This window comes from Adiantum capillus-veneris, chromosome 15, assembly GCF_014529385.1.
Source record: "Adiantum capillus-veneris isolate H3 chromosome 15, ASM1452938v2, whole genome shotgun sequence".
NCBI lineage: Eukaryota > Viridiplantae > Streptophyta > Polypodiopsida > Polypodiales > Pteridaceae > Adiantum > Adiantum capillus-veneris.
This window is the reverse complement of record NC_140945.1, coordinates 17,869,040-17,882,000: the sequence shown is the minus strand read 5'-3', so window position 1 is coordinate 17,882,000 and position 12,961 is coordinate 17,869,040. Positions and strand designations below refer to the sequence as shown.

The window sequence follows — 12,961 nt, the reverse complement described above, 5'->3', positions numbered from 1 at the left end:
GACCTTGAATTTTCCCTTTTTGTTGCACTGTCCTCTAGCAAGGCAAAGGGCGAGAGCCATTCACAAAGAGCAGTGGGGCTAGGGAGCAACCTTGCTTGATTGATTGCTTGACCTCAAAAATTCCCACTATCTTGTTGTTGAAGAGTAGCTCATAGTAACTTCCCACCTCAAGCGTGTGCACTATTCCACACATTTTGGGACCAAAGCCTTCATGATCGCCACAATGTAGGACCATGAGATTCTATCATACGCCTTATCTAGGTCAATCTGAAGGAGGGAACATTCTTGCTTGATGAATGATGTGTATTCAATGCCAAGTACGACTGCCAAGATATCAACATAAATAGAGCATCCTTTGATGAAGCCATGTTGGTGAGAGGTGATGACTTTGTTAAGGATTGGAGCTAGTCATAATGCAATCACCATGGCAATGAGCTTGTAATCCACCATCATCATGGAGATAGGCCGCCAACTTTCTAAAAGTGAGCAGCACACCAATTTAGGGATAGGTTTGATTAGCCCTTTTTTAAGGTAGGCACCCAATTGCCCCTCTAAGAGAGCCCGGTTCGTTATCTGCAGCACTAGTGAAGATTTAAGATCCTCCAAAAATTCTTTGAACATTTGGCTATAATTCCGTCCCACCCCGGGAACTTTTCCTTCCCCATAGCATGCAAGACAATCCAACATTCATCTATTGAAATAGGCCTCTCTAGAGATTTTTCTTTTGTCACGGAAGCACCCACACTTTATAGAAGCACGCATTTGGGCTTTGGCCTCCTCGACCCCCTGAGAACATTCTTTCAACTAACCTATTATTTGACTTTAGATGGTCTAGCATGAGTTCAGCATGAGTTTGGCCATATCATTCTTGTCCCTTACCACGCTGGAAAGGAGGAAATGTGAACACACCCGACACACACTTAGAATACCTCTCTATAGCCTTGTGATTCCACAACACTACTATCCCCTATTCAACACACACATAAGCACCCAATCTACTAGCAATTATTGCCCATTCCCATAGACAACCATCCCAAATTGCACACAGAGACCATAGATATGCAGTTTAGCATTGACTGATACACCCAAATTTTCAAGATCCTCAATATGAAAAATTTCCCTACAATCTGGTATCCTTTTGGCTTACAATACGTCCCCACATGATGCACCCACACACCTAACCCGTACCAAAAAAACACATATGTATACCAATAACCCCTTAGACACAAAAGACAAGAGAGAGAATAATCATTTACTCAAGATTGGAGTAGGCAGATATACGGGCAAGATCTCGTTATATAAGATGTAGAATGATGGCACAAATAATACAAGTGCCTTGGAGCATGACTACTTCCCTTCTCCTCGATGATCCTTTACACACATGACAAGCCTTGAACCATTTCTCATTGATGCACCCGCCTTCTCAAGCCATATGGCACTGCCTTTTTTCCATAATGACGGTCCTTTTTGCTTCCTTGTCAAGCCATTAAAGAGCCCCCATCTTTCCTCTCCTCAACATCTCACCTTCTCTACATGGCTCACAACTAACACGGCACCCCTACCTCACCCTTCAGAGGCCCCTTCACTTCTGCAACTCTGACCCCCCCCCCCCCCCCCCCCCCGGCCTCGGATTCCCTTCTTTGGAGCGCCCTCTAAGCCTCGCTCTCCTCTAGGTCCCCCTGCAAACTGGCACCCCTCCACAGGTGGCCACACCTCCTTTCCATATGAACTAAATCTCTCAGAGCTCTCAAGCCACTTTTGGCGAGCCTCCTCATGCCATCGTAGCCTGTCCCATGCCATCGACTTTTGACCCCCTCCCATTCTTTCTCTTCCCCCCTTTAACTTCACCTCTTGCACACACTTTGACTCTCGAGTTCAATCACCTTAGAAAAATGATGCTTAGCTTCCTTTCATAACACGTGCATCCATACCCACCTCAAGCACTTGTTGAGAGTATTACAACCGCAATATATTTTGAGCTGCATCCACTTTGTAATAGCGGTCGATGGACAAGCTACAACATACTTGGTCTTCAAGTAGAAAAAAACATTTGAACTCACCAAGCTTGAGCAACCATTCTACAAACATCATGGCACCATCTGATGGGGAAACCCACAAATATTTAGAACCCTTAAGATTCAACTTGCAAATCTTGAAGACACCCTAGACATGCTATGTACCTCATTTGGCATACATACATGGATAGCATATGCTATACACTGCATCAAGTACCTACTCAAGCACTTTAAAATGTGCTTGGGAACCTCCATGTACCGGATTTTGGCATGTCCTTGGGTTGACTTGATTTGGATGCACCATCATTGCGTACCCCCTAGATGAGCATTTATGCTCAGCCAAATCATTATTTAGGTACAACAAAACTTTATAACTGAACATGATAAATAGGAGCTACATAATTATACTAGATAAAAACAAGATGATATATAGCAGCTATATAAATATTATAGAAATAAAGAGAAAATCATCTATTGCATCACCCTCCAAGGTCAAATGGAAAGCTCAAAGCTTCCCCAAGCATGGTGTAATCTCCACCTGGATAAAAAATAAAGCATTGGCCATGGCTATACACCTATTCATCATGCATATTCAAGCCTTTGCAGCCACCTTTAGATCCAAAAACAAGCCGCTTATGTAGCTCTTCATAGTGCAGGTCTTTGTCACCCTGTATCCACAAGCCCTCGTGCACATTACAAGCATATTTATCACCATTTTCATCCCCTGCATCACATCCAATACTCCAGCCATCTGCTACAAAGGGCCCCATAGCATACTCCAATTCAAAAAAGCCTTGAAACCAATCCAAAGACACCTATAAAGAAAACTTTGACACCACATGTGTCCATAACACAACATAAAGTAGCAATACCTTGCCATTTGTCTCCACCTACTGCATAGCCAATTCTATCTGTACTCCTTGCAAACTTGTATCCAACAAATCCTCTAAAATTGGCTCCAAAACCAACTCTTCATACCCAAGAGTATGACTTGCTAGAGCTTCAAAATGTTCTTCAAACACCTCATCACCTGCAAGGTTGGTGGTACCTTCTTCTTGGCATAGGGCCTCGCTCTCATAGGCTACACTTGTACCTGTCTCTACAGATTTAAGTGCTAGAGCTATCTCTCCATGCCCACACACAAACCCTGGAACTACACTATGCACCTCTACATGCCCATGAAGGCAAGGTTGCCCCACCCCCTGCATAGACAAATCAATTTGACATGCCTCTGCTTTTGTTTCTAGCTCTTGTAGTTCATCCTCAAAACCTTCTCTCCAGCCAAGTCGGATTCACAATCAAACCATACTTCTTCAAGCAAGGACTCACCACCCCAAGACATAAGAGAGGGCTTCTCGACTGATAGGTTCACACAAGGTATCTCTGCACTTGCACTATGCTTCTCTTTGAACTTCAGCGGATTGGCAGGCAAATAGTATACATCTTTCATCATTTTATCCACTTGAAAAACATCATAAGTTTCATACCTTGAAGGTATAGACCATGTCTCCCACGTGCTATCTATGTCTAAAACAATGTTGGAGCTTTGAGAGCTTTCAGACTCCTCTTCTAAACTTGTCAATTCTTGCACCTTTGCTACCTTCCTTGTTGTTGGTTTTGGAACCTATACTTCTTCTTCACGACATTTTATCACCTCATCCTCTTGAGCAAGAAAACTAGGTGGTACTATGAATATGCCCCTCTGCACCTTTTGAGCCCTTTTTGATACTTGTTGTACCTCTTCTAGCGTGGCTTCACTTTCACGAGCTTTGATCAAATGCATATCAATAAAAGAAGGAGTTTTTACCTCTTGATGTTCACCTATCTGTTTGAGCTTAGGTCCAATGGCTGCCGTGATTGTAGACTACAACAATCCTACCTGCATCTTCTTCTTCATTTTTTTGGCTCTTTGCCTTGGCGACCCTGACATCTTTGTCATAGGCTCTTGGATCTTTGTAATCCACTCTCTCTCAAACAAAAGGATACAAGAAGATAGAAACTTTTCCAGCTTAAAATATCATACATTGGCTGCTTGGGTAGCAGCCGCCAAATCCCCCCAATAAGCTCCAAATCTATCAACAAAGGTATTAACATTTGCACTTACATCCTCTTGCAAGCTTTTGATCTTTGCATCTACTTCCGTTAGCTGACACCACCTTTTGATACCTTTGTAGAAATTGCTGGCAAAATCCGATCCAATTTTGGTTGTGCATGCATCTTCTAAATCATCAAACCAAGCTTTTGCTTTACCTCGCATCACATAAGGTAGAGTATGGAGCTTTGCTTCATCACTTGGTATCCACAGTATTGTCAGCAGAAATAACTCAAAATCGGCAACCCAATCATCTGCATCTTCATCTTCCTTGAAGATTGGACCAAATTTCTTCTTCATCTTACTTCACAAACACTAGGTCAAGAAGCAATCAGTGGATACTCACCTGGGGAACCACAAGATGGAAAGGGGGAAATGGGAACACACCCAACACACACTCAGAATGCCTCTCTATAGCCTAGTGATTCCACAGCACCCCTATCCCCTATTCAACACATACATAAACTCCCAATCTGCTGGCAATTACTGCCCATGCCCATACCCAACCATCCCAAATTGCACACAAAGACCTTAGATATGAAATTCAAGATTTGATCAATACACCCACATTTGCAAGATCCTCATGTATGCAAAATTTCCCCTACATATTGCCATCCTTTTGTCTTACAATACGTCCCCACATGATGCACCCACACACCTAACTTGTACCAAAAAAACACATATGTATACCAATACTCCCTAGACACAAAAGACAAGATAGAGAATAATCATTCACTCAAGATTGGAAGCAGATATCAAGGCAGAATCTCGTTATATAAGATGTACACTGATGGCACCAATAATAAAAGTGCCTAGGAGCATGACTACTTCCCTTCTCCTTGATGATCCTTTACAAACATGACAAGCCTCAAACCATTTCTCCTTGATGAATCCGCCTTCTCAGGCCATACGATGCTGCCTTTTCCCCATAATGACGGTCTTTTTGTTTCCTTTTGTAGGGCCATTAAAGAGAACCCACCTTTACTCTCCTCAGCATCTCACCTTCTCTGCATGGCTCACGACCAAATCGGCACCCTACCTCCTCCTTCACAGGCCCCTTCACTTTTGTAACTCTGAACTCCTTTTTATTAATTTTCTTTCTTTATGATCTCCTCGGTTGGGGTTGGTTCCCACAGCGAGGCTCCGAAAGCCGACCATCATTAGCCCTCCCCTTCTAGCTAGAGACATTTATGCCTCTAGCTCTGATTCTGACTCTTTAACAGCAGAGTTGGATGGCTCCCCCTCCTCTGGGATATCTAGCATGAACTTCTAAGAAGTACCTTTTGAGCCTCCATCCATTGACTCTGGTCTTGTGAATTCAACCATCTGCTTCCATCAATTTGTAGCTATCATTTGCATATTGATTTTTGATGATGAATGGCCCTTCCCATCTGGGCTAAAATTTCTTATCTTTCCTAGTGTCAAATCTGTTGGCGTATCTCAACACTAACATGCCTTTCTTTAGACCCTTAAGCCCTTGATTGAATGTGAGTCTACGTTGTTCTGCTTCCGTTGCATCAGGAAATTTCGGAGGTCATTTGGAGGGCCTTCTAAGGAAAATAGAATTTTGACTTTCTCTCTCTAGAAAATAGGTGTGGTAAAAGCAATCGTAAACTTGGAATAACCATTCAAAAAGTCCACTTACAAGTAGATTCTTGCCACAGTGTCATAACAACCGTGACGATTGAGGAATAAATTGTTTTCAGTTGCATTTAATGAACATCCTAGAATTGGAGGGAGTTTCCTGTACCTGGAATGTATGACTAAAGGAAATAGGACGTATCCTTCCAAATCTGCTCTCTCCTTACTCTCTCACTGTTTGTGCGCTGACCTTAAAGAAATCCTCCCTTTCTTTCCCTATTGCATACATGGCTTCTTCTTCCACCCCCACAAATCTCCTCCTTAAAAGACCCTTCTATCATCTACACATTGACCTGGATCCCCAATATACACCACTATTTAAGCGAGGCAAAACTAACATCAAAGTGACACGGATCATGATAGAGAGACTCAGAGAGCAAAGGGAGAAAAACACTTAGATATTTGGACAAAAGGCTCAATCTAACTACAGAGAACGGGAGGAGGGATAGTGGGGAGGAGGGAGAGAGAGTGTGTGTGTATGTGTGTGTGGATAATGTAAGAGAGAGAGAGAGAGTTCTACTATGCACCCATGTGGGCTGTTGCCGACACAGGAAACGAGAGAGGGAGAGAGAGTCAATAGGAGGGAGAGAGAGAGGGGTTGTAGTAGGCCAGGGGGAGACAGGGCGTGAGGCTAAGGGAAGGGAGAGTGGGTGATGGGGAGAGAGGGGGAGTGGTAAGAGAGCACCCATGCATGGCGGGACCCCTCTTGCTGGGTGACAAACTAAAGGGAGAGAGAGAGAGATATTATATTTTGTTTTTTTTTTCATGTGCCCTATGGGCTTAGTTCGGCACAGTTCGGAAGAGAGAAGGGGAGTGTGAGTGAGCTAGGGAGAGAGAGAGAGAGAGAGAGAGAGAGAGAGAGAGAGAGAGAGAGAGAGAGAGAGAGAGAGAGAGAGAGAGAGAGAGAGTGGGCTGAATAATAGATGAGAGTGAGAGGGTGGCTGAGGGAGTGGGTTGGCAATAATGGAGGGGAGAGAAAGGATAATGGAGGAGAGGGAGGGAGTGGTGCCAAGGGGAGGCACGGCGGCCCATTGCACGCGCACAAGCAAGGGAGGGGAGGTGATTTGGCTTCCATAATACTAAAAAAATATTTATTCTGTTGTTTTTTACCTTATGCTCCCCGAATGGGGTTGATTCTTGCGGCCTTGGCTCCAAAATCCGCCCATCTTCAGTTTCTCCGGGTGCACTAGAGGGCAGTGTGGTTAACTTGGTGTCAGTGCTTGCGGCGACCACTTTGCTTTGGACATTACTAGTAGGAAGATTCTACATGCAGGATTCTCTTGGCCTACTCTGAACAGGGATGTGCATGATTGGTGTAAAACATGCAGCAGAGCTTGTCAAGTATCCAGTGATCGAACACTAACCTATGACCCACAGACTCCTATCATCTCATATTGCCCGTTTGAGAAGTGGGGAATAGATGCAATTGGTCCTTTACCAAGGGCCCAATCAGGTAAACTATACATTCTAGTTGATGTAGACTACATGACCTGATCGGCGGAAGCCGTTGTTTGGTAGTCATATCAAACTCTTTCTTTTCACCCTTCTTGCCATGCACACCAATTGTGCCCTTGCCCCAATCTTGCACGGCACCAAAATCTCTCAACCAAGGTCGTCCCAAAATGAGAGGAAAGGCTCCCAGACCAGTTGGCATAACATGAAAGTTCACAATAACTTTCACGTAAAAGACCTCGACTTCCAAATTCTTGATCATTCCCAAACATTCCACTTTGGCATGGTTTGCTAGTTGAATCCAAAACCCAGAGCTTCCGCATGTAATGAGACCTAGTCTCTCGACACATGACTGTGTGATCACACAAATTTGAGCACCTCCATCAATGTAGGCTTTTTCCATGCCCACACCTTTGTGCCAAGCATTCACCACTAGACAGATCTCGGGTAACTCTCCCACGGACAACACTCTGACTTGTCTATGCTTCGGCTCTTTTTCTGGATTCACTAATGACTTCCACTGCCTTTTAAGTTTGGGCACCATATTCATCAACTGTCCAAAAGTACAATCTACTTTTCTCCCAATTAAGTCTTCCTTTAAACTGTAAACTGTTTGGCCTTCTCCCAAAGGCAAATCTACCACTTTGGCTTCTCTTTCTCTTGGCTTTCACATCTTCACCCTCCTTCACCTTCCCTTCCTTTCTGCTAGGCCCTGGTGCTGCATAGCCTTCCCTCACTCTTTTGCCTACTGGCAAACCGAGGTTGAGGCTTGATTGTCCTGTCCAGTACCTTAATCTCCCCATATATCCAATGCATAATCATTAGCTATGTTAGGAATTTGCTGAGGAAGTTGGAACATATCCCCTCCTATCCTTGTTGGCTTTGAACAATAAGTGCTAATATGACCAAGTTCACCGCAATTATGACAAGTGGGGATGAACCTTCTCTGTGGCTCAAAACTGCCTTGTCCACGGCCAGCATTCGCATTAGGCTAAGCTTCACAGGCCTGAGCCATTCCTCTACCACTCAAACTTGGATTCACAGAATTGCATAACTAAATTATCAAGTTCCTTAAGCACTCTATTGACAAGCAATATCTCAAAGCCATTCAGTTGATACTGAATTGCTAAAGAGTTAATGGTTTTCCAGCACTTACTGTTTCCGTCCCAAAAGTGCTCAAGCCGAATTAGACCCTTATTATTCACTTTCCTGGCCATTTCTATCCTGAAGGGGCTTTGAGGTGGCCCCAAAACTTTAGAGAGCCAGGGGGACCAATGTAGGGAGGAATTTTTGAAGTATCTGGTAGTTTCCCCCCATTCCAATACGTTAGCTGCTCTTTTGCACTTCTTCATTAGTTCACCTGATAGGCCACCTAGCCTTATGCAGGACCACTTTGGGGCTAAAAGTTTGTCATGCATCAGGTGATCCCTTTCCACTTTCCACCATTCGACCCCTTTGTAGACTTTTCAAAAAAGTTTTTTTGTCTTGTTAAAACAAGCCATATGGGAGAAGGATAAAATGTCGATCATCTCCTATTGATGGACATGTATCCCTCATGTGTGGCTTAAAAGGATTGAAGACCAAAAAGAAATCATGTCCTTTATGAGAGGGTGGGGTCTTAACTTTAGGAGTCATTCTCTTTTTGAATTTTCTTTTTTCTTGCTTTAGTGACAGATAAATACATAAATAAAGACACTTTCCATTGAAGCTTCTTGAAACAAACATGTTGTTTTGGACTACATAAGGAGTCCTTAGTGAAGGGTGGAATTTTGGGTGCAAATCTGGACCATTGAAAAAAGCTTGTCGATTAATGCACATGACAAGCTAATGATAATTTTAAATTATGTTTTATAGGGCCTTGTGAGAGGGTGTACTTGACAGTTGTGTGCCTCTGTTATTAAAGAGGGAGATTGAGTTTTGTGTCAAACATTATTTTTTATGCCTTTGGAATGTAAATAGTTCATTGTCAAAAAAGCATCATATTGTATTGTGACACTATATGTTTAAAAATAATAATGTCACTTTCTATTTTTCTCAAAGAAAGCTTTTTATTAGGAAATTCTTGTCACAATAGCCTTATGTAGGTCATAGTGAATTTTCACCTTGTTTTAATTTATAATTTTTTAAAATTTACAAGAATCATTTTATTTCTTCTCTTTTAATTTAGAGCCTCGTCCCATTGAATGACTACATGGCTTTGAAGTACTTGTTATGTTGGGATTTCATGGTTCCATTCAACATTTATGGCACATCTAGGACTTTACCATGGCACTACAAACACTCCAAGGATGGTTCCACTCAGCATTTATGGCACATCTAGGACTTCATCATGGCACTACAAACACTCCAAGGAAGTAGAATTTTTCATAATTTGTAGCACATGCCACTCATCCAGTAGATCGATGCTTTTTTTCATAAGATGCATCCTAGAAATTGGTGAAAAGTAGCAAAGATGAAACTTTTTATGATCCCTTTCGAGTAAAATGCCTTTAATTACGCCTATAATCCATGCTTGTATTCACCATTTGCACCATGTATGGGATGTAGCTTGGACCACAACTTGGCATTTCCAATGCATATGTAGCTTAAGTGATACAACTTCTTCAAATATTTGGCAGGATACAACTCTTAGATATAGAGTTTTTCATATTTTGAACCGAAGAATTGTAAGTTAATTAATAGATTCTTTTTGAGAGGTTAATATGTTTTAACATGCCTACATGATGTTCACCTTGTTTGAACTACATATAATTCCTTTAAAGTTTGAAATTAAACTTTATATATGATCAAAGGGAGAAAGAAAAAAATTTAAGGACACCAAAAAATATTATTTTTGTAACTTTGAATCTCCTTTTAAATATATATATATGACAATCATTTTAAGTTTTTAAAAGTACATATTTATAAAAAAACATGATCAAGATCTTGAATATCCCATTTGAAGGAGCCTTAAAGCTAAAGGAAAGTGTGCATTTCAAAAATATGAATTTTTAAAGGATAAATCAAAGAAAACCCTAATGAAAAAACTCAATGTTTTAATCCTAAGGATAAGTTAAAGAAAAGCGATGACAAAAACCAAAAAGGTGAAGGGAACCTTGAAAGGCAGCTTTTAAAGCAAAGACTCCACATTTCAAAAAAATTGAAGTGATTTCCTTTATATTTTAAATGTTAAAACTTCACTTGAGGGTCACATGCCAAACACTAGGAGACATGGTATGGAAATCTCAATTCTTCACCACTCCTAACTCATATTAGCCTTTTGTACATTAATATCAATCAGGGAATTGTCCTGCCCCCTCTTGATCTTCAAGAAGTATGGGAATAAGTCCATAAACTATCTTTTGATATGCTTTCTAAACCATGTGTCACACTTAATAAACTTTTCTTCTTCCTAATAGCATTGCTTTATCTAGTTGAGTTGATCTTGGGTGTCAGGATGTGGATATCGTGGTGTTTCGGAGAACCAAGCAAGGGCTCCAGACATACCCAAGGTGATAACTTCTATATAAGAATAGATGTGATATCTTCGGGAAGGATCCACCGAGGGCTTGGAATGCTCCTCGATGAGGGACTCTATGAGAGAAGCGCAAGAAGCTTCAAGATCTTGCGTGAGTTGAGCCACATGGTTGATTGCATGTTGAAAATAGGCACAATTTGTAGCTGAATTTGTAATGGGAGTAGCATGCATGTACAAGATAGATGGAAGATTAAAATAGTCACCCACGAGGATCTCCTTATAGCAAGAAAAAATGTCATTCCAAAGGCTTATGTAATCCACAGCATTATTCATTAGCTGCATAACATTGGCATTGTCAACCGCTGCTTGGTCTAGTTCTATTCCTGATGCATACTCTGCAATGATAAATGCAGGGATGGTGAAGGAGGCATGGCGACGAATTTGAATATAAGACTCCACATTTGGAACACGACCCTGTTTTCGAAGGGAAGCTTGCATCTACAGAGAGAAGAATGACAAATATCAGCACAAGAAAGAGACATGGAAGTAAATCAAGATTCATGGAGTGATATGCATCTTGAAGAAATCTTGGTAGAAGAGTTGTATGAGGTATGAGGGAGAGAGGAAGAGAGAGAGTTTTGCATGCGGGGGTTGGGGTGGGGTGAGAGTTTTGCATTGTGGTGCATACGTAATGTCGTCCACATTTTGGAAAAGGGTTAATAGTAATCTATACTATATATTAAGGAGACTGGTCTTCCAATGCCACGTGTCAAAGTTTGCTGCATCCGGTGAGTTCCGATTTATATGAGTGAGGGGGAGAGGGAAGGAGAGAGAGGCCTTCGAAGGCGGCCGGCCGTACTAGTAGTTATAATAGAGTCTGTTTTATACCTTGATTCCTTCCAAGTAGTCCACCATGCTGGAGGTGAAGCGGGAACGCAGGAGGGGGCTCATGTCGGGACTCATTTCTCGCCACAAGTCGGCCAGGGTAGCCAGCTGGCGCGAGCATCGCTTTGAGAGGCGGTCATCCAGGAGGTCGTAATTCCAGAGGCGCTGGTCTACAAACGCATCTGCAGGCTGAGTGAGTATCGTGAGGATGCGGTCCGCGCGATGACAAGTGGCTGTGTAGTCGGAGCCCAGCACCGTTGGGTCATCGTCGTCGTCGTCGGCAATCATGAGCCACGCCACCAGCTTGATGGCTTGCAGCAACCGCCGGCCGGGAAGCGCTCCTGGGATGAAGCGGCAGACGAGGCGCGGGAGCAGGCAATCGCGCAGAAAGCAGCGAGCGGCCTGAGAGGGCAGCTCTGCTACCCTCTCGATCCACTCGTCGCATTCCACCTTCACCTGCTCATACTGCGGGTGCACCTCCGAGGCAAAGGAGCACGTCATCGCCGGCAGCTTTACCCCAGCTATTTCTTCAGCACTCGGCATGAGGCGCAGCGCCGGCTGCGTTGTCAATAGCGGGTTCGGCCCGGCCTCCAGCAGCCATTCTAGATCACTGATTCTCATTAATAGCTCTGGCGCTGGCGCGCAGCTTGCTGCATTAGGTGTGGCCACCGCTTGGACAGAATGCACGAGCCTCGAACCATTGCCGTGCTTGGATGGTATGAGGCATGAGATTATGCCTATATGGCGACCTGGGCTGCGCCGGAAGGGAGGGTCGAACACGAGACCTGCAGCTCGCCTGCCGCCGCTAAAGCTGCTGCGTGCAGCTCTACCAGAGCTTTCTACATTGATCATTTGTGGGCTGCAAGTGCCGGAGGCAGGCGCCAGACAATTGGCCATCTCTCTCTCTCTCTCTCTGTCTCTCTCTCTCTCTCACACACACACACACACACACACACACACAATCCCACACACCCACGTCTCTTGGAGACTACCGGCCTTGTATTCTTATAGGACTGAAAAGCTATTTGCATATACTCACGTGTTTAACTGTCCCTATCCAAGCAGTGAATCATTCCATCAACTATTTTTCGAAAATTTACAATAACAAGGTGAAATAAACTTCTTTGCACCGAACAGATTTTTTCCCCAAACACAATTTCTCTTTATGGATTTTCTAGGAGGAATTCATGAAAATTTGAGCGGATTTTTATTAATTTCACAATATTTTCCTCAAATCTAGGTGGGGTTTGCTCTTAGGTAATGGACCTCTTAAACACTCCATCAAAAGTAAGAAAATGCCATTTGGTCTGAAACCAATGGTTACAATTGCTCACAATAACCTTAATCAAATGGTGCAAAATTGCACCCCCTCGATTACACCCAAGAGGTAGAAGAGTACTAAGCTTAATCCCACGGGTC

General features: G+C 43.0%; 1 protein-coding gene across 1 annotated transcript; it reads right to left on the bottom strand.

The window, feature by feature from the left end:
• Nucleotides 1–10,352: 10,352 nt before the first annotated feature.
• Nucleotides 10,353–12,513, bottom strand: LOC147440345 (microbial Terpene synthase-like protein 13). The gene is made up of 2 exons (XM_086483507.1): nucleotides 11,546–12,513; nucleotides 10,353–11,155 (listed from the first exon to the last, which is right to left on the bottom strand). Exons 1-2 carry the CDS (start codon nucleotides 12,437–12,439, stop codon nucleotides 10,610–10,612), a joined length of 1,440 nt encoding a protein of 479 aa, XP_086339633.1. The 5' UTR covers nucleotides 12,440–12,513; the 3' UTR covers nucleotides 10,353–10,609.
• Nucleotides 12,514–12,961: the final 448 nt, after the last annotated feature.